The following is a 24,358-nucleotide window of genomic DNA, read 5'->3' as shown; positions in this document are numbered from 1 at the left end:
TAAAAGCACTTTAAAATCACACTTTATTAGCACTATTAGAAATGAGCGCAACGATTTGAACTGGGTGGCCTGTGGCATTCGGGCCCGTGCGCGGGTTAAAACAACGTGGGATGTGAAAAATGTAGTAAAAACGTTAGAGAGAGAGAGAGCGAGAATTGTGCATTATTTTGTAGTTTTGTCTTATTAAATATTATCAAAAATAGCCTTTTGGGAGAGTATTAGTGTACCGGCACGGATTCGGTACATTTTGGTGCCGTGACCAGGATCGAACAAAGAAATACGGACAGTTGAAAGCGAGAAGTTGACGATAATTTCAAAGGAGTTGAAATTCAACATGGCGGACGAAGAACAACAAATAGACATCAGTACCGCAGTGCTAGCGGAAGCCACTCAGGAAGAGAAAGATCAAGAGAAAAAGATACGAAAGGAGATTGAAAAGCTACAGTTTTACCTCGAAGACGTGGATGAATTAATTGAAGCGGAAGACTTGGGCGAAATTAAACAAGTATGTAAACGAACACTACAAATTCAAGATAAACTAAATGACCTTGTGTCGCATTTGCAAGAATTAAAAATCGAGTTGGGACGTTCAACACAAAGAGCTATTAGACAGTGGACAAGAGATTTGAAGGCGGAATACACACCACTATGCGAGAAACGTACAAGATTGTGTCGGATACTAGAGGACAAAGAGAGAACCGAGAGTTTGAGATTGGAAGAGGAAAAGGCTATGAGAAAGATGGAGAAAGAAGAGTTAATGCGCCGACGAATACAGCAACAGGAGAAAGAACTGTGGGAGGAAAGAATGAAGGCAGAAATCGCAGTAGCGGAGAGAAAGTTTCAACTGGAAAAAGAAGCCAAAGCAAGTAAATCTAAACTTCCGGAACTAAAGATAACACCCTTTAAGGGAACTTCGGCAGACTGGATAAGGTTTGAGAACATGTTCGTGTTGCAGGTTGACAGCAAATCTATCTCAGACGCCGAGAAATTTGGATACCTGTTGGAACTTGTCAATCCAAAGGTTAAAGATAGACTTTCCAACTTGAAGCCAGGGACGGAAGGCTACAAAATGGCCTGGGAACGGTTGAAGGTGGAGTATGGCCACAACAAGTTGGTTACTGCGGCACATGTGGAAGAGATTATCAAGCTTCAAGCAGTCAAAGGAAGAAATTACGAGAAGGTATGTGAATTTTATGAAACTCTTTGCAAAAACTGTGACGCACTTGCAACATTGGATGAAGAAGCCATGTTGAAAGGTTTGGTGGTCTCTACCCTTAACAAGCTCCCCCAGGTCAAGCCTGATTTAGTGCGCATGGATGACAATTGGGAGGACTGGGACATGAAAAGGCTATTGGTTGCAATACAGGGGTGGTTGAAACGTAATAAAACCGAGGAAACTACCAATAAAGAGCACGATAACCCGAGAAAAAGGGAGCGAAACTGGTATACGCAGAAAGGGGGAGATTCCAATAGCAAAGGCAAAAGCCCGGTGTGCATCTACTGTGAGGGACAGCACTGGGGGGATCAATGCACGTCATACGACTCAGTGGTGAAGCGTAGACAGTTTTTCGTTGAAAAACGCCTTTGTTTCAATTGTGGCCGAGCTGGTCATCGCGAAAGTAAATGTCGCAGTAGAGGGTGTTACAAATGCAAGGGCAAACATCACACCAGCCTTTGTGACAAACCACCAGAAAACGGAGATAGAGGTAATCACAACGCAATGTTAAATGGGTATTCCCCATCCTCAGAGGAGAAGTCTTTGCCAGCCATAGTCCCCCTAAAGATTAAAGGGAAGACGTTTTGGGCGTATCTAGACACCGGTTCGGGAAAGAATTTTATTTCGAAAGAGGCAGCACGCCAGTTAAAGCTATCACCACAACGCCATGAGAGAAGAAACATCTTGACGGTCAATGGATCCAAGACGACGTCGATGCCCGTGTTTGAAGTAACAATCAACGCAGTTGATGGACGAGCGAGTGAGACTATCGAGATTACGGGTACGGAAATGCCAGATTTCACAACCGTGAAAAGGCCAACGTTCATAGAGCTCAAAGAGAAATACGAACATGTCCGAGGAAAGACTTTCTATCGGTCAGAAAGCGAGGAATATCCAATCCATGTCATATTAGGGGACGCAACCTATTGCAAAATACGAACTGACCAAGTATACAAAGGTAAACCCGAGGATCCAATTGTTGAAGGAACAACCTTCGGATGGGTTGTTCACGGCGGGCATGATTATGCAGACTCGAGGTGCATGTTCGTTCGAGAGAATAGGGACTACGAGCAGCTGTATTCGCTGGACGTGTTGGGAGTAGAAGACCGAGGGGAGCAAGATCAATCGACAGTATATGTGGAGTTTCAAGAAAACATCGTTAAGCAAGATGATGGAAGATACGAAGTGTCTGTCCCATGGATCCCAGGAGCGGTGCTGTCGAATACCAATGAAGAGCCCAGCAGAAAAAGACTTAACAATGTCAACAGGAAATTGAATAGGAATCAACAACTAAAAAGGGAGTACGAAAAGATTGTAAACGAGCAATTGAAAGATGGAATCATCGAAAAGACGGAAGGAAAGTCTCTCAGCGAACGCGTGTTTTACATGCCGCATAAACCCGTGGTTAAAGAGAATGCTTCTACGACGAAGGTGAGAATGGTATTCGACGCCAGTGCCCGACCCCACCCTCTGGCAAATAGTGTCAACGAATGCATGCACACGGGACCCCCATTGCAACCCCTGTTATGGGACATATTAATCCGAGCCAGAATGTCAATCCATCTACTGCTCGCAGACTTGCAGAAAGCATTCTTGCAGGTTGGCTTGAAGAACGACGACCGAGATGCGTTCCGGTTCCTATTTAACATCAATGGTATCGAGGAACATTTAAGATTTACCCGCATACCCTTCGGAGTGGAGGCGAGTCCGTTTATGCTGGGCGCCACGCTACAACACCACTTTGATCTACAACGAGAAGAGTACGGAAACACGGTCGAGTCCTTGAAAGAGAACACTTACGTTGACAACCTAATGAAAACCGGAAGAGACGTCCCGGAACTGGAGAACTTCAAACGGGAAGCGACGATAATTTTGGAAGATGCGAGATTTCCAGTTCATAAATGGGAGTCAAATGTCGAAGAGTTGGACAACGAAGCAAATCCCAGCAAAATACTCGGGCACAAATGGGACAAGAGGGATGACACGCTTGAGATTTTAACAGGACCTGCCAACCTTGAGACACCAATTACAAAGAGACATATTCTTAAGGAACTTAGTAGCGTATACGATCCCTTAGGAATAATATCTCCGACGATGGTCGAGGGAAAGAGTATCTATCGGGAAGCGTGCGATGAGAAAGGTGGTTGGAATGCAGAAGTGTCGCCCAAGACAGCCAAAGATTGGATAAAGTGGAGACAACAATTAAGAAACGTGAGAGTCCCGAGAAGTCTTGCTAGAGATCTTCGAGAGATAAAAGCCATACACTTGCACCTGTTCGCTGACGCAAGTTTCACGGCGTGTTCTGCAGTGACTATCGCAGTTATTGAACACTCCAGTGGGATAGTCAGGGGACTTCTTACATCAAAGTCCAGAATTGCGAAGAGAAACACTTCAATTGCGAGACTCGAACTAGTCGGTGGACACATGGCTGCCAACATGGCGAAGAATCTGGTGGTAGCTTTGCGAAGATGGCCTATAACAACAGTCACGATTTGGATGGATAGTCTGGTTGCTTTGTTTTGGATCTCCAGCCCAGAGAGACCCTGGAAAGTTTTTGTGTCAAATCGGACTCGAAAAATCGCGGAAATTACCGCTGAGATAGGCATTGTTTGGAAATATTGCCCGTCGGAAGACAATCTGGCGGATTTGGGAAGCCGGGGAGCCGGTATCGACAAAATGGAAAAGGGTGGCTGGTTCGCTGGTCCCCAGTGGTTAGTTGAGCCTGACAAGTGGCCAAAGCAACCGAAGCTCGAGAGAACGAAGAGTGTCGTAGAAGAACAGAAGCCTTTGATAGAGGACGTTTTTCACACAACGGAGAAAGCTCTTGACGAATGGGACTCTTTGCTCTCTAGATCGAACTACTGGAGAACCCTCCGTGTCACGGCATGGGTATTGCGATTCAGCAACAACGCCAGAGCACAAAGCCGAAGAACAAGCGTGACGAGAGGCCCACTGACGACGAGAGAGCTCGAAGAATCCAAGGCGCGATGGGTAAAGAAAGCTCAAATGGACATGAGTGTAGAGTTAAAGACGCCAGGTTGGGAGGTCGTCCAGGAGAATGGTTCGGGTCTGCTGAAATGCAAAGGTCGAATTCCCGGGTATCAGCCAATTTATCTGGAAGGGGGAGAGTTCGCAGACAAATTAATTATGCATACACACAACGAGATCAATCACTTTGGTGTTGCGAACACGATGGCCGCATTAAGAGAGACATGGTGGATCCCTAGACTACGATCAAAGGTAAAAAGGATCATAAACAATTGCAACGTGTGTAAAGCGTACAGAGTCAAGCCTTACGGCCATACAGCAACGGCCGACATGCCTTCGTTTCGTATACAAAGTGGACGTCCGTTCGAAACAACGGGAGTAGACTTTGCCGGTCCGTTGTCATATAAGCTTACCAAGAAAGAAGATGGCAAGTGCTATATCCTGATATTTACTTGCGCCACGTCTAGAGCCGTGCATCTGGAGTTAACAAAGTCACAATCAGCTGAGGAATTCAAAACGAAATTGAATGCCTTCATTACGAGAAGGAGTAGACCAAAGATGATCGTGTCGGATAACGGCGCAGCATTTAAAGCAACAGCAACCTGGATTAAGAAGATACGCAAAGGGGAACGGCTTCAAGATTACTTGGCCCGACAGGAAATTAGTTGGAAGTTCAATTTCTCAAAATCCCCTTGGTGGGATGGGATGTATGAACGGTTACTTAAAGATATAAAGAAAACATTGTACAAGGTATTAGGACGATCGACATTGTCATTTGATCAACTGGAAGCCATTGTTATTGATGTGGAGAAGAATGTGAACAATAGGCCGCTTACTTACGTGGAAAGTGAGCAAGAAGAAGAACAAGTACTCACTCCAAACACAATTTTGTGGGGACAAAATGTTTACACTATTGACGAGTCAGATACCGATGATGAGGATGAAGTTTTGAAGTTGCATAAACGTGTAAAGCAGAAACGACAACATGCATGGCAAAGATGGAAAGCAGAGTACGTACACAGTTTGATGGAACACCATCGGGTCAACAGGGGAGTTAATGCTTGTCCAGAAGTCGGGGAGATCGTCTTGGTGCTCGGCGAAGAAAAGAATCGGGCTGAATGGAGAAGAGGAAAGGTGGTGCAGCTCATCAAGGGGAAAGATAACGTGGTGAGAGGAGTAAAGATTCTGACGAAGGGACATACTATTGAGAGACCGCTTCCCCTTGTTTGCTCGCTGGAACTTAAACAACCCGAAGTGCTGGAGGTAAACCAGACCGAAACGGACGAGAACCCTGCGACTGAAGAGCGAAAAAGCAAGAGACGAGCAGCGAAAGAGGCAGAACAGAGAATACGAGGATTGATGATCGATGAAGAAGATTGACGTATTTTGGACTTAAACTTATTACGAGACATTTGCTCTGAGGAAACTGAGCAAACCTTTGAAATTGACATTGTTTGCGTGTTAAATATAAAATATAAAACATTAAATTTTAGAGGGGAGGGTGAGCGCAACGATTTGAACTGGGTGGCCTGTGGCATTCGGGCCCGTGCGCGGGTTAAAACAACGTGGGATGTGAAAAATGTAGTAAAAACGTTAGAGAGAGAGAGAGCGAGAATTGTGCATTATTTTGTAGTTTTGTCTTATTAAATATTATCAAAAATAGCCTTTTGGGAGAGTATTAGTGTACCGGCACGGATTCGGTACAGAAAGGCAAATAGTTTAATCCTAGACTAAAATGAAGGGAAAATATTAATGAGAACGACTCTTAATGAGAAGAGTTGAATCAGCAATGACCTTTAATGGAATGCGGTTACAGTCAAATGAACTGATGGTTATACTGTCTGAACCCTACAGCCTAAAATGAATTTTTTTAATGTGAATGTATTAGGAATATTTTCAGATGGTAATGATACATTTAGGTCGGGCTTATTAAGGTCCATTTTCCGCACATTCAAAAAGCAAGTTCGAGCAAAAATTGGAAAAGTTAATAATTAACAGAGTATTGGGCCTCTCCGAGTCAATCTTTCCTGAATATCAAGTTCAACTTCGCGTTTTGACTTCTGTTATGAACGTTTATCTATCTCTGGGTTGTTTAATATGATGTAGCAAGACTTGGCTTACATTGGCTTGTATACGGGCGCACCAGGAGTTATTTTAAGTAACTTCCGGTTATTCTAGCCACCTCATTTAGTCGAAGGCAATGGCTGAGACAACTGCTAACTCGAGTATTCCAAAGCAAAGGAGCGTTTATTTGATCACGTTTAGTCAATGCGACAGTTCACAACTGTCCAGAGTAGAATTTGCGAACCTAATTGTTAAATCATGGCATTCCTGTTCCCCGTCGAGGATAATCCAGTGGGTAGTCAGTTTGGAGGCGCATCAAAACGGTGGTAGTCACTTCCATATGGCTATAAAATTGAGCAACACGGCTAGATGGCGAGCTGTAAGAAATTTCATCGATAATAGATACGGCATAAAACTGAATTTTTCCGATAACCACGCAAATTACTATACAGCATATGAATACGTTGTCAAGGAAGATACAGAATTTGTGCTGTCTCAAGGCCATCCAGACCTCGCAAATTCAGGACCACCGGCATCTACAAATGGGTCACGGCAACGAAAGAAGGCAGGAAAGATTTGCAAGGGGAAAAAACGAAAGCGACTGGCCGTGTTTGACGTTGTACGGATAATAGAAAACAAAAAAATTAAAGGCACGTCTGGAACTGATGGCATTGGCGGCTAAATGGCAAGAAGAGGGTAAGACAGACCTTGCAGAGTTCGTTTCGAACCGGGGGCCTAAGATAGTGAACGAGGCCATCGATACGGCTAAAGAGCTGAGCGAGGCGCAAGCAAAGCTGGAACGCGCAAATAAATCACGTCTTCAACTGCTGGAAGAAAGTGCGGCTAGTTCATGTGTCGATGGTTGCCAGGGTGCGTGGATTTCAGCTGCGAATGAAATTTTAGATACAAACGGAATCGCCAAAGAGTGTTTCGCGTCTGCTATCTATGATGCATTGAAACGTGGTCGGGGGAAATGGCAAATCGTTCATTCTTCGCCCCCTGACAAAGATTTTCCGATGTTTCATGAACCCAGTGTCTGGAAGCTTCGCTTGGCTTGGAATTGAAGATGCTGAGGTGGTTTGGCTAAACGATTTTCGCTGGAAGCCTTCGCTTATAACCTGGTGTGAGTTCCTGCAAGTGTTGGAGGGTGATACTGTTCATTTTTCTGCTCCCAAAAATGTGATGAGCAAAGATATCGTGTTGGATAAAGACACGCCATTCTTTGCAACCAGCGATGCTCCGTACGTTAGCACTTGTAAAAGGTGGTACTATCGACAGAGTCAACACGGAGATGATGGACGTAAGATGGTGTACATTTAATTTTCATAGGTAAATACCAAAACACCAACAAAAAGAGATGAAAACTTGCATTTCATGTTTTGCAAAACTTATTATTAGCAGTATATAATCACATAATATAGTCAAACGCATTAAAGCTTCCGGGACAGACGAATTAAAATTAAATGAGAGTGGTTCACACCTTGGTTCACACACTGATTCACACACACAAAATCTTAAATAACGAAAAAATAAAACGGTTTAAAATCAAGTTAAGGCCTGGAATAGTATCTTGGAAGTGTCCAATATTGTTTTCCCTAAATTTCAGACAATAATAAATGACCAAACTGAGAGTTAGCACGATTCACACTTTGGTTTATAAATCAGATAAGACCTTTCAAGTATTAATAGATTTGGGTGTGAATTTCATTTTATAAAATTTGGTTCATTTTGGCGTTAAGTTAAAAGCAAAATATGCCAATAGAAATAGATCTGATGCCACTGCTTGCTCAACGTAAAGACAAATGTAAATACCACGTAAAATTCAAGCAGAAAATCAATAAACGTTTGTGTGAATCAAAGTGTGAACCACCTATACGCGCGTGCATCGTTTTGAGATCTCATGTTTCACTTAATTGCTTAATACTTCGTTCTAAATCCTTTACATTTGATAACAGCTTCAATGCACTTAGGCATGCTTAATAATAGATTGTTAATATAACTAACTGGTGTTTCGAATATAGTTTTCTGAACTCTTGCTTTAAATTCCTGCCACGTTTCTTGCTGTATGCTCCTGGCGATGACTTGCCTCTCGAGCTCTCGTTTCACTACATGAAATAAGTTCTCGATTGGATTAAGATCTGGTGAACGTGGTGGAATAGCAAATAAAGTAGCACGTGCTTTCATTATTGCTTTTCTGGCAGCCTTGCTTCTCTGGGAAGGATCGTTATGTTACTCGTAGCCCTTCGGACTTTTTTCTCCATATCTTACCCTTTGGGGCTACTAGCATCATGTATTGTTTGGCGCTTAAAACGACGATTCAGAACTCCCTTTTTTCTAGCGTTAAAAAACTTGAATCCTGCGCCCTTAATCTCTCTGTAGAACGTTGAATAAGATGCTCCCGAAGATTCAAGTCCGCTGAAGCGAATAAGCTCTTTCAATGTGAAATTCGGATTAACATCACGCAACTTTCTTATACTACGCTCTAAATGCCTGCGATCACGAACAGATAGCTTTTTAGGTCGCCCCGTACTTGCATTTGACCTTTTCTTCTGCTTTAGCCTCGGTGTTTTTAAATATCGCGCGGCAGTTGATTTAGAGATTTTAGCTTTTTTAGCAATTTCACGAATCGAATACTTATTTTCCATACTTAAGAATCGAACAAGCGCCCGCGTTTCATCAGAAATCTTTTGTACGAAGACCATTTTGGCAATTATATAATTATAAAGGATATCGAGGAAACGGTTTATCCTATATAATATAGTGACATGTATGGCTGACCCACTATTGTATAGCATGACATATTAAACCACATACGCACGTCACAGTCGACTATTTGCGTCAAATATGCACAGTTTGTACGTGCTGTTTATCAGCTCACCTTTGCATCCTACTCACTTAGAATACAAGTTGCTAGTTTAGCAGATAAATGCGCATTTATCTTTTGCAATTGCAGCAATAATGTCTCAACGTAAACACTTTCCCTAATATACATTGTGGTGATACATTTCATTTAGTAAATTTTACCTTTATAGCACAATTATAGCTCTGATTTGCCGGGAAATAAATGGCAAATTGAGAATACATAAATATTAATGAAAACTATATACAATTTACAAAGCATAGGGTGATGATAGCTCTTTTAGGTTGGTTTAATTTGAGTAAATACCTTAATTTAATCAATATAGTTAACTAAGCTTTCAGACAATCATTTTCAAAAGTAGTTGGGACACCTACTATTTTTAGCTAAAATCTACTATATAGGATGATTTTCATACACCCCCCCCCTTCCCCCAATCAATGTTGGTTTTCAAATCCAAACACGTTTCGGAACAAAATGTCCGTCTATTTGGGACACAACATTGAAAAGGGGGCGCGGGGGATCTGGGTTTGTCTTATAAATCGGTAATTTGGCTACCTGTCCCAACTCTTTTGAAAATGATTTTAGCTGTGTTAACCACAGCAGTGCTATTTAGAATAAATCATTCCTACGATGATTTAACCTCCCTTTTTCGTGAAGTACAAATATAATTTCCTTAACAAAACTCTATTTTTTCTAGAAACCAGTGGATTGCTGGATTTTCCAATATATACAGGGTGTCCCAAAAAAAAACGAAAACTATTGTAATCACTCATTGTTAAAATTTGAGTGCCGTGTGCACGAGTTTTAGCCCGTGGGGATTTAATGCAATTTAATGCATTGCTAGAGAAAGGGGACATGTCGAAGGTCATGGTGATTGAGATGCACATTTAAATATTGTTATAATATAAGTATGATATAACGAGCAATTTGATTGGCTACGGCGCGTGCATTGTGAGGCCATAATGCACGCTTCTGGCTTTTGAAGTTTTTGTTGCTAAGCAACATCTTAAATAACATGTAAGGAGAATTTCATTATTGATCAAATAAATAAATTTTGTTGTTGCCCTATAATTTCTTTTTATATTATAAAAGAATTAAAAAAGCTCGTCGTGTGCCTTTATGGTGTACGCCTCGTGTTTTACAAGCTTCTCTCGTATTCTCCCAACATTCCCCCATCGTGCATTATTACACCGTAAAGGCACGCGACTCGTTTTTTAATTCTTAATTAATAAATATCATTTTCGCGTACGAGCAAATTTTACTGCGTCTTTTGCATGCATAAAAATGCTTATGGCAAACATTTACACATCTGTGGGTCCCAACAGAGTGCTTAGGCATTCAAACTCTAACAATTACATTGTTATGGGTGATTTCAATAGTTTTCGTTTTTTTGGGACACCCTGTAGTTTTATTGATTACATAAACTTTTCATGATAAAAGTCATTAGTTGCTGGCAAACAAAAGGAAGGATGCCCTACGTTAGATCTTGTTGATCATATGTAAGTATACAGCCCTTGTATTTATGTTTTAAAAGTGATTGTAAAGTTCCATGCAATCTGTGAATATTGCTAATTTTAGCCCTTGGTATTTATTTTATTGCTCATGTGATTAAACATTTTATGGGTGCAACCACTTCTTACGTGAAGGCTGCCATGGAAAAACCATTGCTATATAAGTCATATCAGTTACAAGGAAAGAAAAAGAAAAAACAACAGTCCTGACAAACACCAGTTGATCATTTGTAGGTTAAAACTGTTTGTAGCATATATAATGACTGGCAATGGAGAGTCTAACTGACTCATATGTTTGACTTTATCTTAGCTCATGTGATTAAAAGGTTTTCGGAAGCAACAGCATCATCAGTGAAAAGCGCCGCGGCATAAAAGTGCAAAGATGAAAGGATTGTGAAGAAGAAACGAAGGAATATTACAGAGGATATTTAACTGCTAAGTTTTTTTGTTCTTTCTTGTAAATAGAGGGGTAACAGTGCTTCTTTTCAAACTATCCGAGGCAATTGTTCATTTTGGAGTTTGTCACTAAAACTAATACGATTCAATAGTGGAAACATCAAAATATATAAAAACCCAAACATCTCCGGGATAAATCATAAAAATGTGTTGTTTGAACGTGTCAAAGTGATGAACAGTGGAATTTTTGAAAACTGCATGTATTGAGCCACCTTAATTAGACTTGAAATTTGTAGATCGAAAAGTCATTAGACAAAAATAAATTTTTAAGCCTTCTTCAAAGTCATACATTAATTTTTTATTGTTTGACAGGCTTCACGTGTCACATGTGAATTTTACATGTGGATCAGGAATATATGAAATTTCACATGTGAAATTTCACAGGTTCCAAATCCACATGTGAAATGTCACAGGGCCTTTCACATAATTTCACATGTGAAATTTCACAGGTTCTAAATCCACATTCCACACAAATCCACAAATGCAGCAAAAGCGACAAATTCCGTACCATATCCGTGAAAAAGTGAAAAGCGCCTTAGAACAATTACAGAAAGAATATATCATCGAAAGAGTTCCTGAAGACCAGCCTACACCATGGGTATCCCCAATTGTTGCCGTACCGAAGAAAGATAGCTGAGTTTGCATATGCGTTGAAATGTGAGCTGCAAACGAAGTCATCAAGCGTGTACGTCATCTTATATTCCCACGGTAGAAGATATTAGTTTTTCGAGTTAAACGGTGCAACATGCTTCTCAAAGTTAGACCTCTCCTAAGCTTCCATTCCAACGATGTTCAGCACACATGTCGGTTTGTTCCAGTAAAAATTAACGACTCAACTATGGAACAAACGCCGCTGCCGAGATATTCCAGTATACCTTACAGACACAGCTTCAAGGTCTCACTGGCGTCAAGAACATCGCCGACGCGACATTCTAGTACACGGAAAGACACGGAAAGAACATGACAAGATCTTAAAAAACTGTCTGAAACGTCTCTCCGACAACAGTCTACGTCTAAGTCATCCGAAATGCAGCTTTGTAAACGAGACACTTGAATTTTTCGGTCAAATTTTCTTCCAAGCAGGAAGCAAACCTGATCTTAAACGTGTCGATGCGCTAAAGAATGCTCCAGTACCAACCAAGAAAGGTTAAGTACATTCCCAATTTGCCACTATAACAGCCCCATTACGTAATCAGGCTAAAAAGAATACGCCATTTATGTATAGCAGATACCCACCAAAACGTTTTTCATCAACTAACAACTGCTCTAGCCTCAGCGCCATGTAAAAGCCCAACATTCGACCCCCCCCAAGGGCCCATAGGTAATGCAGAGGCACAGAGATTCATGCAGCCTCTAGGCAAAGCCTTAAAGACTGACAACATTGAAAATCGTCCGTGGCAGCAAGAGCTTAGCAGATTCCTTAGCAGTACGATGAAAAAGTACAATAAAGGGTACACCGATAACAAGAGAAATGTCAAGAGTAGTAACATTGAAACAGGTGTTGTACTGGTACGACAAGGTGTTGTACTGGTACGACAAGACAGATAAAACATTCACGAGTCACAGCACGCAACACTAACGGACATACCATTACACGGAATGTATCAAAATCGAAACAGATAGGTTCCGGTTTCCGTATCTGTTTCAATTGTGACACTGAAACAGACGATGATGATCTTTACAACAACACCAACAACAAGGAACAACCTGAACTACCGTCGAACTGACGGTCGAATAGAGCAAGAGGTCGACCTGCTCGATATGGACAATCTATATATGATTAAACATTTTTAAAGTTACGGTTTAAAAGAAAAGGGGTGATGCAGTCATCAACTTGGGATAGTGACATGCAAATAAGATTGGGAGATCATTGATATATAAACTTAAAACGAGCACATAACACAGAGACTGGGATTTTGTTAATCGTATTATTGATTATTACTATGATAAAAGAATATTATAAAGCCTTGTGGAACAATTTGAAGAGCTGCTCAATTTGAACTTATCCAACTATTCTGAACTATTCAAACCATTTAACCATAAAAGCATTTAACAATATCATTTTGGTAAAAAACCCTTTTGTTCTTTCCTAATTTTGTTTTCTATTGAAGTTCAAGTACTCTTAATTACGTATATCAGGCGTTATTTTGATATTTTATCAGTACCCATATAAATAACAGCAAGCTTTTATTCGACTTCGATTTGTAATAGCTCAATGATCGCATCAGAGCAATTCCTGGCTGCTCTCCATATAGTAGCCATAATAAATATGTAATGTCCGACCATTAAATTCGACATATAGCACAGTAAATGCGCGCACTTGAACGTCTATTTTTTGCATGGCAATTTTGAGGGTTAGGTAAAATCGCAGAGCATTTTGCAAAATGTTTGAACATTTTCCGAAAGCCTAAATCATGAAATAAAGCAACTCGTTTGAGTGCTTTAATTTTCACGATGATAGATTCCGTTATCAGAATGTCATATTTAAAACCCCAGCTAAGACAAGACCGCAAGCGGGATTGTCAATCGGGCTTTAAATTAAATATTTTTACTTTTGAGGAAGGATAAAAATATAAATGTTATACTAACCAACGCATTCACCACCATTTGAATGGAACCCCTCTGCACATACACAATTGCAAGAACCTTTTGTGTTATTGCATTTTTCCTGTGGACGTTGACAGTTACAGTACGAGGATGTCCCACATTCATTGATATCTAGGCAAAACGTTGAAAAATCATATCATACTCTGTTTCAATGATATAAGTCCATTAATAATAAAGGTAAAATAGGTCAAGCATGCAACGTAAATACACATTCACTATTTCTGAAAACTTTTTAATTTTCATGTGTCGTTATCAAGTAGCATAGCTTCTTTTCATGATACTTTTAAATTTCTTTTAGGTTTAATATTCTTGTTGAAGAAACTAATATTTGACAGGAAATATTTGTGTTCAAAAGCCGCCGTTGTTTCGTAGACTGACGTTTCACTTGCGCAAACATTATTTTGCTGTATAAAGACGGGTTTACATTAAAATTGAAAATGATGAAAAGAAATTAATTCTTTTGACGACTTGCGCTTTGGACTAATTTTTTACCCCGGCGATAAAAAGGACATTTTCTGAAAGAACTTATTAAAATTTGTAAAACTGGCAAGTTTGGCTGCGAATTGTTGTAAATTACGGGAAATATAAGCATGCGAAATTAACGAATTTTGTATATTTTTGCATTACGTCCTGAAGTGTCCGCAAACAATACAAAAGTATTCAAAATTTGCAGTAACTTGATACTCCTGTGAAATTTAACATTAATTACATTAGGTACTCCATGTTAGTGTACAAGTTAAATATTTTCACATAACACTAATAGAAAGAATTATATGTATATCTCATCCCTTGTGAAATTTTTATTTTGATAGTATTCTTCCAATGTTACAGGAATCTACTCTCCACATATGTCGATTTCCTATCGAAATTGGCGTCTTCATGAATCATGCACTGCTTACTGCAATACAGAAATTTCTGATCTAGCTGAGATTTTTTTTATTAAGATGGAAAAGATTCATCGCGTTCTATAATTATCAAACTACCGATCCTATATACCAATTCCTGCAATTGGTATAACTTCATCCTACATAGATGCCTACTGACGCATAACAACTTTATCAAAAAATTCTCTGCATAATTTTGATATGTCTATCACCATTTCCCTCTGTATATAATCAAAACTTGACGATTACTAGTACCAATTAAAAGTTCACTCATGCCAACCAAGGCACCTCAACGAAATGAAAGATTTCTCCCAGTTCTTCCCAATTATAGTATACAGGCCAAAAATTTTCAATTTTAATTTACAGTTGGGGGAAGTACAAACGTATTTCGGCACAAAAATTATAGAATTACTTAAAATTTTCCAGTTCCGAAGTCATATGAAATGAGGGAAATTTTGACACATTTTTGTCAGGGATGCGGCTTCTGATTTGTTGACCGTTTTACACAGCTGGACCTGTAGAAGGAAATTTAGTCCCAAGATCGAGGCACTGGCCGGTAATTGGAAGTAAAAAGGATCTTCTGGACATTCAATATGTATTCACGCAACAGAATGAGTTCACCATACTATTATAAGAAGAAATTTTCTCCAAATTAATTTTTTGCTCATTTTCAGTTTCAAGATGAGAACCAGGAGAATATTTCCCATTAAAACGGTATGAACAACAACAACTCGTTGAAGCCCTAAACACTAAAGAGCTCATAATTATTTATGTTTGTCAAACCAAATAACTGGCGACATCTCTACAGAAAGGGTAGCGTATTATTTGAACACACAGAACCAATCAGAAATAATCCAAGATGATTTCGAATTCGTACTAAATTCCCTTGTGTGTGTTTGGAACTCGATACCAATCGAGGAAATTTTTATCAAACGCATTTACGGGGGATGTACAAATTGAAACAAATTACCAGTAGAACTAAATAATTTTTATTAGAAAATAAATAGATAATTTTTATTCTGACATTCGCAACTGAATAGAAAAATAAAAATGAGAGAAGAAATTGCGAGGATAACCACAAATGTTGGCGAGGAAGAAGATTGAATAACTAATCACGCACGAAAAATACGTACCAAGACACGCCGTTCCATTGGAAGAGAAACCTTTCTTACATACACATTCGTAAGAACCTGGGGTGTTGTTGCACGAGATTAAAAAGGCTGGATTGCACGGGGATGACAAGCATTCATCATTATCTAAATGAATTAGTTAAGGAAAATATATTAATAAACACCAAACTAGATTGAATGAATGATAAATACTGCGTGCCTATATACTACGCTATCGGTCGCATTATACCTACCGGTGCAAGCCTGGCCTCTGACATTGAAACCTCTTTCACAATGACAAGTTTCTGAACCATTGATGATCGAACAGTAACCGTGAAGACATTGGCATTCTCCTGTAAGTAAAAATATGTGCGTTTTTTATGACTTCTCTGGTACATTTGAGAAAATGGGAAAATTGTGATATGAAGAATTTTTTAGACTGAGGTCAATGTTATATACCGAAGTGAAATGGCTAAATCCCATTATCTTAAAAACGGTAAATTCCATAATTTGAGCCAAAGATAAATGGTGTAAAATAACCAGTGGAAACAATCCTCTTTAAAATAGTCTATAGTAAGTTCATATAAATATCTTTAAGTCCTATTAAAATATATAAAGAATCATTCTAATCTAATAATAAATTTTGCGCTCGGCTTTACGCTTCCAACTTTTTTCCGAGATTGAAATACATACATGTTCAGTATTTACCAGATTGGAGGTCCGTATAGGGAAATATTTCCTACGGTCTCAAAAGTTTTTTTCCATGTATACGTTTCGTGTATTCGATCCAGGTTTGAATATGCATCGCGTGTTTGGTCAAATTTTTCTCAGGGCCTTTCCAACTTGGTAGAGTCCATCCAGAAACGGGCCTTACGGATAAAATACCCCATTTTGTCCTATGAAGACGCTGTGAAGTTATCAGGCTGAGAACATTTACATATTAGAAGGTCTAATCCTTGTAAGAAATTTGCTAAACGAATACGACCAGACGAGTCGTGTGTTCAATTGCTACAACAGGAGGTTAGGAGAGAAAGAACATCAAAGCTCAACGAAACAGCGAAGAACATCAGAGAAAGCGCATCACCAAGAGTCAACCGGATGTTGGACCTGACAGCGGAGAAGGGCTCATCAGTTTGGTTAACGGTGCTTCCCATTCGAGATATGGGCTTTAATTTGAACAAACGGGAGTTTCGAGATGCTGTCAGATTACGTTATGAGTGGCCAGTGGACGATGTACCCTCTACGTGTGCTTGCATATATATATATATGTGTATTTATTTTACACGGCAAGGTCTATAATAATATATATATATATATAAACGTAATATAAACTTAGCCTTTGGTCTTTCTGCTTTAGAAAATTAATTTGCTTGGTTAAAATTGGCACGCGATGGTCGCTGCACGCATATGTTTCTAGTATATTACTTGCATAAAATATAATAATCTAAACCCCAATTATTGATCAGGTGGCGCTACTACTCGCTGCATTTTCATAACCGAAGAGACAAATGCATTTATGCCATTATTAGATCCATCATTTATACAGAGTAATAAAATGTGCCTGACCTGCCCTGTTGCATGAATTGTGCGCGAGTGACAAGACATTTCGAACGAATTGTTTTATAATTACCATTGCAAAACTGAAAGTTTCAGGAACAGCCCAATTGTTTCCTCAATCGAACTTTTTAATGATTCTCTTAATATGTGATGTACTAATTTTTTTTAATTCTTCTTAATAACTCTCTTAATATATGAACTTTTTAATAATTTTCTTAATATATGATATACTAATTTTTAATATTTTACCTAATAATTATCCCAATATTATATGATAGACTATTGTCGACGCAAAGATCTTAGCCATTGTAAAACGAAAAAACATGTAATACGTTTCCTTGGAATGGCAGGCTACTATCGCAAGTTCTGTCCTAAATTTTCTGCAATCACAGAGGCTTTTACCCGCCTACTTCAAAATAACTCAAAATTCCTCTGGACAGCACAATGTCAGTTTGCCTTCGAACAGCTCAAGGAGATGCTTCAACAAGCCCCGGTTTTGTCTTCACCCGATTTTACCCTTCCACGTAAATTAGCTGTCGATGCGAGTGACGGCGCAGCTGGTGCAGTGTTACTTCAAGAAGACAAGAATGGGATCGATCATCCTGTGTGTTACTTCTCCCGTCAGAAATAATGGAACACGTGGGTTGGTCCCGACGCCACACCGCGCTGTACTACATGCAGTTGGCCAAAGTCTTGAACCCAGCAGGTGCCTCCGCCAGCCTGGCTGCGAATATTGGTGGAGGACAAATTAAAACTTGGCAGAACAACAACCGGTTAAAACGTTTTATCTGCGCCTTTCCTGCAGACAGTGCCAATAAGCGGCCTAGATCAACTACAAGTGAATAATCCCTAAAAAATCACATTCCCCAGATACTCAGATATTCATCTGAGATGTGAGAGAAAGGTGTGGGATGAGTTTTGGGATGAGGATGTGGAGGAGTGGAAATTTGGGAAATTGAGTGGATATGGGGTGAGGTAGATGCTTATTTTATAGATGACGAATGGTGATAGTTTCAGATAGTCGTAAGACGGGGCTGACCAACATAATCTCCCATTCCTTATTTCAGCCGAGCGAGAATGCGAGTGTTGAGGAACAGAATACTATCGTATTTTTCATGCTATTGTTTCGATAGGCATATTCATAGGCATATTTTGGGATTGGATGTTGTACATATTTGTGAGATATATTGCGGAATTTATTGACAAGTTGGGTGTTTTAGTAGAATAGTTCTTTGACATGGAATCTTACGTGATTTTCTTTAGAACGAGGAATGTTACAGATAATATTTATATATTTTCAAAAATCCTTTTCCGAAAAATCAGTTTCGATGCAGACCTCCGTCAAATCTCAAACGTCCAACACAGGAGTGGTTGAACCACTTGGAGCTGGTCCATCGAATAACGAACCAGTGAATCGTTCTCGAGCCGGCCAATTCCCGTTCGAATTACAACCCGATCGATCAAAGAATATCGCTTTCCTCCCCCTCATTGGCCAGGGGTGATTTTAAACCGTAATAAGTTTACTTTTAATGGAAACCTTATGTCAACCTCTTTTCCCTCATCAGTCAATCAAAAGAATTTAATCAAACCAATTATAATTTCGCCAAAGTTACAACACGCGAGTTCCCCTTGCGACACCGTGGCCAGTTTACCCACGACTAAGTCCTTTGATAGAAATTCCAACATACCCCTCTCACCGAAGATGCTACCTAAATCGCCAAAGATGAAAAAGTATGAAAATGTCCCAAGAATGATTCTCGCTAATGTGAGATCCCTTGTGTCCAAAATTGACGAAATTGACTTCTCACATCACAAATAAGCCCAGATTTAATTTTTTTAACTGAAACGTGGATGAGGAACACAATTGAGGATAATCAAATAACGATTCCTAATTGCAATCAGGGCGCTTATATAGCAGGCGGTGAAACGCGCTCATTGCGCGCCGATCGATGTGTGAAGCGGAAATGGACTGGCACGGGCGCTCATTTCGCCAAAAGTTAAATAATTTTGCCAAGGAGCGTCGGTTGTTCTTGGCGTTGTATTTCTCTGTTTATTTCATTAATTGGATTTTTTCGGGATGTTTTTACATTATAACGACGAAATAGTAACTATTGCATTGTATGAAAGTGTGTTTCGCATATATCCATGGTTGAAATTTGAAAAATGTAATGAGGTTAATGACTCGTGTATTTGGTGACTTCGATGGAGGGAGACTTTCACGATAACATTTAAACATTTTATGAAGTCGTCCATACTTCGATATTCAGGTATGTCAAAATTTTTATTTCGTTGTTTTAAAAAATATTGTTTCCAAAACAATCTTGTTATCTTACAAACAAGTTGTTATTTTAGGGGATTAAATTCTGCCGTCTTTGCAGTCATTTCCCAGCAAGAAAAGTAAACAAAAATTGTATTTCGTGTATGTTACTGTTCATTGCTACTATATCAATAATTTTATAAGCTTTTTATAGCATTTAGTTCAAGTAGCTGTAAGCTACAGATGCATTTTGCCCTATGGCTATATTTCATTAACGTTTCATTTGCTTGGACATATCCAGAGCGCAATGAGTTAAAAAAATTAGTCCAAACTACGAAATTCTGTGACTAATAAGTCGAGACTATATATAATCAAAAGTCGTTTGGAAAACGCAAATTGGAGTTGAGCAATTCTTGAAATTTATTTGAGAAAATCACTTATCACTTGAAATTCGATGTTGCTTGTATTCTTTCGAACGTGTACAGAACGAATGAAGATTTTAAACTTGTCTCGCGTAATGTCTCTTGCGATTGAAGGCAACGGTTCTTGTAATCTTGTTTGTAGTTTTTTCTTACTTCAAAAAATTGGGAGTCAACTTTTGAAACAAATTGAAAATGCGCGACACTTATTGTAAAAAACGAGTTAGTGAGCAACTTCCTTCACCTAACAATAAGAGAGCTAAAGTTTCAATCGATAGTGAAGCGGCTAGTTCAGCTATGTCAGACGGAATTACTGCCAACGAAAGATTGCAGCCATGTGCTGACTTTGAAAGCTTTATGGCCAATGCGGAGCCAACGTCAATACAATATTGTGGCAAAATTTCATTGCAACCCGAAGAACTTTTGATGTACGCTTTACTGAAAGTTTCAGTACCTCCTGGAAATAACTTAGCTCGCTGTTCGCCAGAGGAATTTGCTGGAATATCTTTTGGGGTTTACAAGGTGTATGGTGTCTATTTTAAATGCAAACACATCCAAACCTTTTTCTATAGATCAAATAATAATTTAAGCAAGGGTCTTGGAAAATTCAATGGATCCCTTAGATGAAAATTTTACTCCAATTACATTGACAGAATTGTTTTAAAGCACTAGCAAACCCTAGTTAGTTTATTTCTGAACTCAGGTGACATTCAATGTTTTGATGATTCAAAAAATGATTTGGAGTTAGAATGCCTCCAGAGCTTAGCAGAAAATGAAAGATCACAAAGTCTTGCATATAAGATTGATGAGATAAGATGCAGTGTGGAAAGAAAGTTTCCCAAGTGGAAAGTTGTTCCGGATGTTGATAAGTCAGAAGTCCACCTATATTATATGGTTGACAATATTACCCCAGTTGACATTTTATATGAAATATTTATAATATCTTTAGATGCCATTGAGGGCATACCACAAGCAATACATTGTAAAGATGAATTATACTTGCTTGTATGACATCACTTAGAAAACTGAACATTTGTTCTGGAATTTTGGCAGAAAAGTATACGAATCTTCTGCCTGAAGATAATACTTCTCCAGTTTTTAAGATAAATAGTGGTGACCCCGGTGCATTTGTCGAAACCATGCCCATGTGTGCTGAGAAGAAGTGTATAAGATCAGCAAAATGTTCTTTTCTCAGGAGAGAGATATGCTGCAATGAGTGTATGCGAATTGACAACTACATGAGAACACTTAAGACCAGGAGTCAAAATAACAATAACCATCAATCCAAACATACTTGGTTTGACTATATGTCAAAAGAAAGACTTGTTGAAAACAGTAGAGAAATGGCAGCCAAAATCCATCAGATGCAGGTGAAATTAAGACGCTTGGAACAGTATCAGCAAGAAATGAGCACAGTGGGGCACAGCACTGATTCAGATTTCAGATCTATTTTTAAACAGTTGTATGAAGGTATAAGTAAGCGTATAGAGAAACTGGAATCTAATGTTTGTTACTGGGAGGACTGTTTGCAAGTAGAACACAAGTTTGAAACAACAGAATTACTCCAGAAATATATAAGTACTGCTCATATACCATCAATGTCAGACGAATCAACAGGAGATATCAGTGCAGGTGGCTTGGCTGTCACAAAATGTTTTGCAAAAAGAAACTTCTCAAATCTCATGTAACGGAACATACAGGATATGAATCAGATGCATTTTTCCTAACGCTCTTAAAAAACCAAGCCAAAGCATTGAATATGCCTTCAAGACAAATGAGGGGGCATCTTTTAGTCTTGAAGTGGTGTCTTCGTGTTTATTTAAAGTCCTACTCAATTTATGATGATTTTCGTGCATCTGGATTTTTGAAACTTCTAAGTGGCAGAACTCTTTCTGACTACAAGAATTATTGCTCGTCAAAATCTGGATAGCAAGATTCAGTAATAAATGCAATGAGGGAAAGTTTCAAAAAACAGGGAATTTCAGAATGTGGAAAGTTTGGTGGTCTGTTTTTTGATGAGGTGAAAATAAAAGAAGGTTTACTCTTTGACCCATCATCTCGGGAGTTGATCGGTTTCACTGACCTTGATGTTGATTAAATTGATACTTCAGATGCCAACGAAACAACGTCATCAGTTCAAACAAGCCTGGCAACACATGTGTTGCAATTCTACTTCAAAAGTATGTTTAGTGGTTTTCAATTCTCTTGTTCATATTTCTTGACTAATGGAATCTCAGCACGTGACTTGAACAAAATATTTTGGGAAGGAGTTGGTTTACTTAATTCTTACGACTTCAAAGTCCTTGTTCCTTGTTGTGATGGGGCGTCAGAAAACCGTGCATTTATGGAACTGAATGGATGTAGTGCGACAGTCAGCCACACTAATAATCTACATACTAACCTACCTTTGTTCTTCATGTCTGATCCTCCCCACCTAATCAAGAAGCTCCGTAACAATATTTATAAGAGTGGCTGCAAGGAAATCTCGTCAAGATACACTAGGTGCTTGTTGTTGAGTTCGAGAAATATTTTGTGGGAACATATTTATTCTGTATATTTGCGAGACAAACAAAGACATCTATTTTCAACAGACATTAGGTCTTCGCATGTTCATTTAGATAGCTTGAGCAAAATCCGAGTTAAGTTAGCAGTGAAAGTTTTAAATTCAAAAGTGCGAAAGGACATGGCAACATATGAAAATGAAACCACAGAATCCACTCAGAAATTTATTTTAAATTGTGAGACATTATGGAATTGTTTCAATGACACAGAACCACTCATGTCTCTTGAAGACAAGCGTATAACAGCTCTGGATAATGTCCTGCAATTCTTCAAGAACTGGAGGGATGAATTGGCCTCCATCTTTAAAATAAAATCGGAACAATCATATCATTTTATTAGCTGGAAAACAATGTTTGATTTACAGGTATAATAGAGTAATGGATCATAATATGACATATGATTATTTCTAAATCATTGTCTACATGTAAAAATTGGGTCTTAACTCTTACAGTTGTTATATATATATATAATATATAATATATATATATATATAATATATATAATATATATATATATAATATATAATATATAATATAATAATATATATATATATATACTGTCGTTGTCAAAAAGGTTGTCCTGAGCAAGTATATGTATATATCGATCACGTGATATTATTATGCATCAACACGCGTGGGATTGTACAAGCGTGTTAATTGCGAGTTCGAGTATAGCAAGGTGAACGATTAGAAAATGCCAAGACCATATTCGGATGATTTAAGCTGGAGAATGGTTTATCAACGACTGTTCTACGAAACAATCATGGACGAAATTGCAGCACAGCTATTTGTTTGTTCAAAAACCGTCTATCGTACTCTCAGCACCTTTTGGAACACGGGTGATGTGAAGCCTTTCCGTATGGGTCGCCCAACAGCGAGCGTATCTTTATTCCCACACGAAGAAATATTATCATGGACTGTTTACTGCGAACGCCGCAAATATAGTTGAATGAGATAGCAAGCTATATGTAAACCTCTTCAATATAGGATGCAAATCAGGACTGTGATGTGTTGGGTGGTTATCTGTTAACAAATATGCATATATTACTAGTTTCAGCAGTTGCATCTTTGTGCATCAACAAGTTTTGTTTAAACAGATATTAATAGATCAAAACATGATCACAAATTCAGTCGTCCCTTGAGACATATGTTAGAACAACGAATTTGCATTAATTATATTCAAATCTCAACCATATAACGAGAACGGATCGCGGGTTTTCCCCATCAAATCGATTCATAGCTGGTAAAAGCTGTTCATCAATAAAATGGATAAAGGAGCGTGTTTCAAATCTTTCTTCAGGAATCTTTCTTCAGGATTCTTAACAAACATGCAGTTCGCAAGAAGTCCATCACACGATATTGCCGAAATAATGGGATAGCGAGTGTCCACCGTGCATAGCTATAGTCGCTCACAACAGGCGGTATCCCACGAGCACTAAGTTATCCATATTGCCGAGCAATTCGTTTATCCTTAAAACGTAGAACCAAATAAATAAAAGATCTACTAGTTTGTGCAATCCAGTTACAGTAAGGTATTATTTAGTACATACAATGCCTGTTTCATCGAGGAAAACGAGCAGGTTTGGGTCAAAAAGGCTGATTTCGGCCATGAATTGTAGCCCAATATCGTTTCTTCGCTGAAGAGCAATTCTCTGTATCTGAAAAAGAAAATCTGGCTTGAAGAGTTGCTAAAGAACAACTAGGATCTTGTAATAAATTGGAAAAAGGTGGAATGGCTTGCGTCTTATTAATATAGTTATATGATTTCCAGCGTGCGGTATTAAGTATATATTCCAACTTAAATAATGTCATAATGTTCGTACCTTCTTGCGTGTTATTCCAAGCCTATAGAGAGCTCGGCACAGTGTC

At 38.8% G+C, this 24,358-nt stretch overlaps 1 protein-coding gene and 1 long non-coding RNA gene across 2 annotated transcripts; one reads left to right on the top strand and one right to left on the bottom strand.

Moving 5' to 3' along the window:
- The first annotated feature begins 332 nt into the window (after positions 1-332).
- LOC114515614 lies at positions 333-5,620 on the top strand. The gene has a single exon (XM_028534904.1). The coding sequence runs from the start codon at positions 335-337 to the stop codon at positions 5,582-5,584; it is 5,250 nt and encodes a 1,749-aa protein (XP_028390705.1). The 5' UTR covers positions 333-334; the 3' UTR covers positions 5,585-5,620.
- An 18,418-nt stretch (positions 5,621-24,038) lies between these two features.
- On the bottom strand, positions 24,039-24,358 carry LOC114515669. The gene is made up of 2 exons (XR_003686221.1): positions 24,313-24,358; positions 24,039-24,147 (listed from the first exon to the last, which is right to left on the bottom strand). It is a non-coding gene; the product is annotated as an uncharacterized LOC114515669 (long non-coding RNA).

This window comes from Dendronephthya gigantea, unplaced genomic scaffold, assembly GCF_004324835.1.
Source record: "Dendronephthya gigantea isolate DGI-Jeju-01 unplaced genomic scaffold, DenGig_1.0 000004F, whole genome shotgun sequence".
Classification (NCBI taxonomy): domain Eukaryota; kingdom Metazoa; phylum Cnidaria; class Anthozoa; order Malacalcyonacea; family Nephtheidae; genus Dendronephthya; species Dendronephthya gigantea.
The sequence above is the reverse complement of the archived record's forward strand: the minus strand, read 5'-3'. Positions and strand labels throughout refer to the sequence as shown.

What these genes read in the sequence shown, in the direction of transcription:
- LOC114515614 (XM_028534904.1), top strand. Translation starts at nt 335, where the DNA reads ATGGCGGACGAAGAACAACAAATAGACATCAGTACCGCAGTGCTAGCG.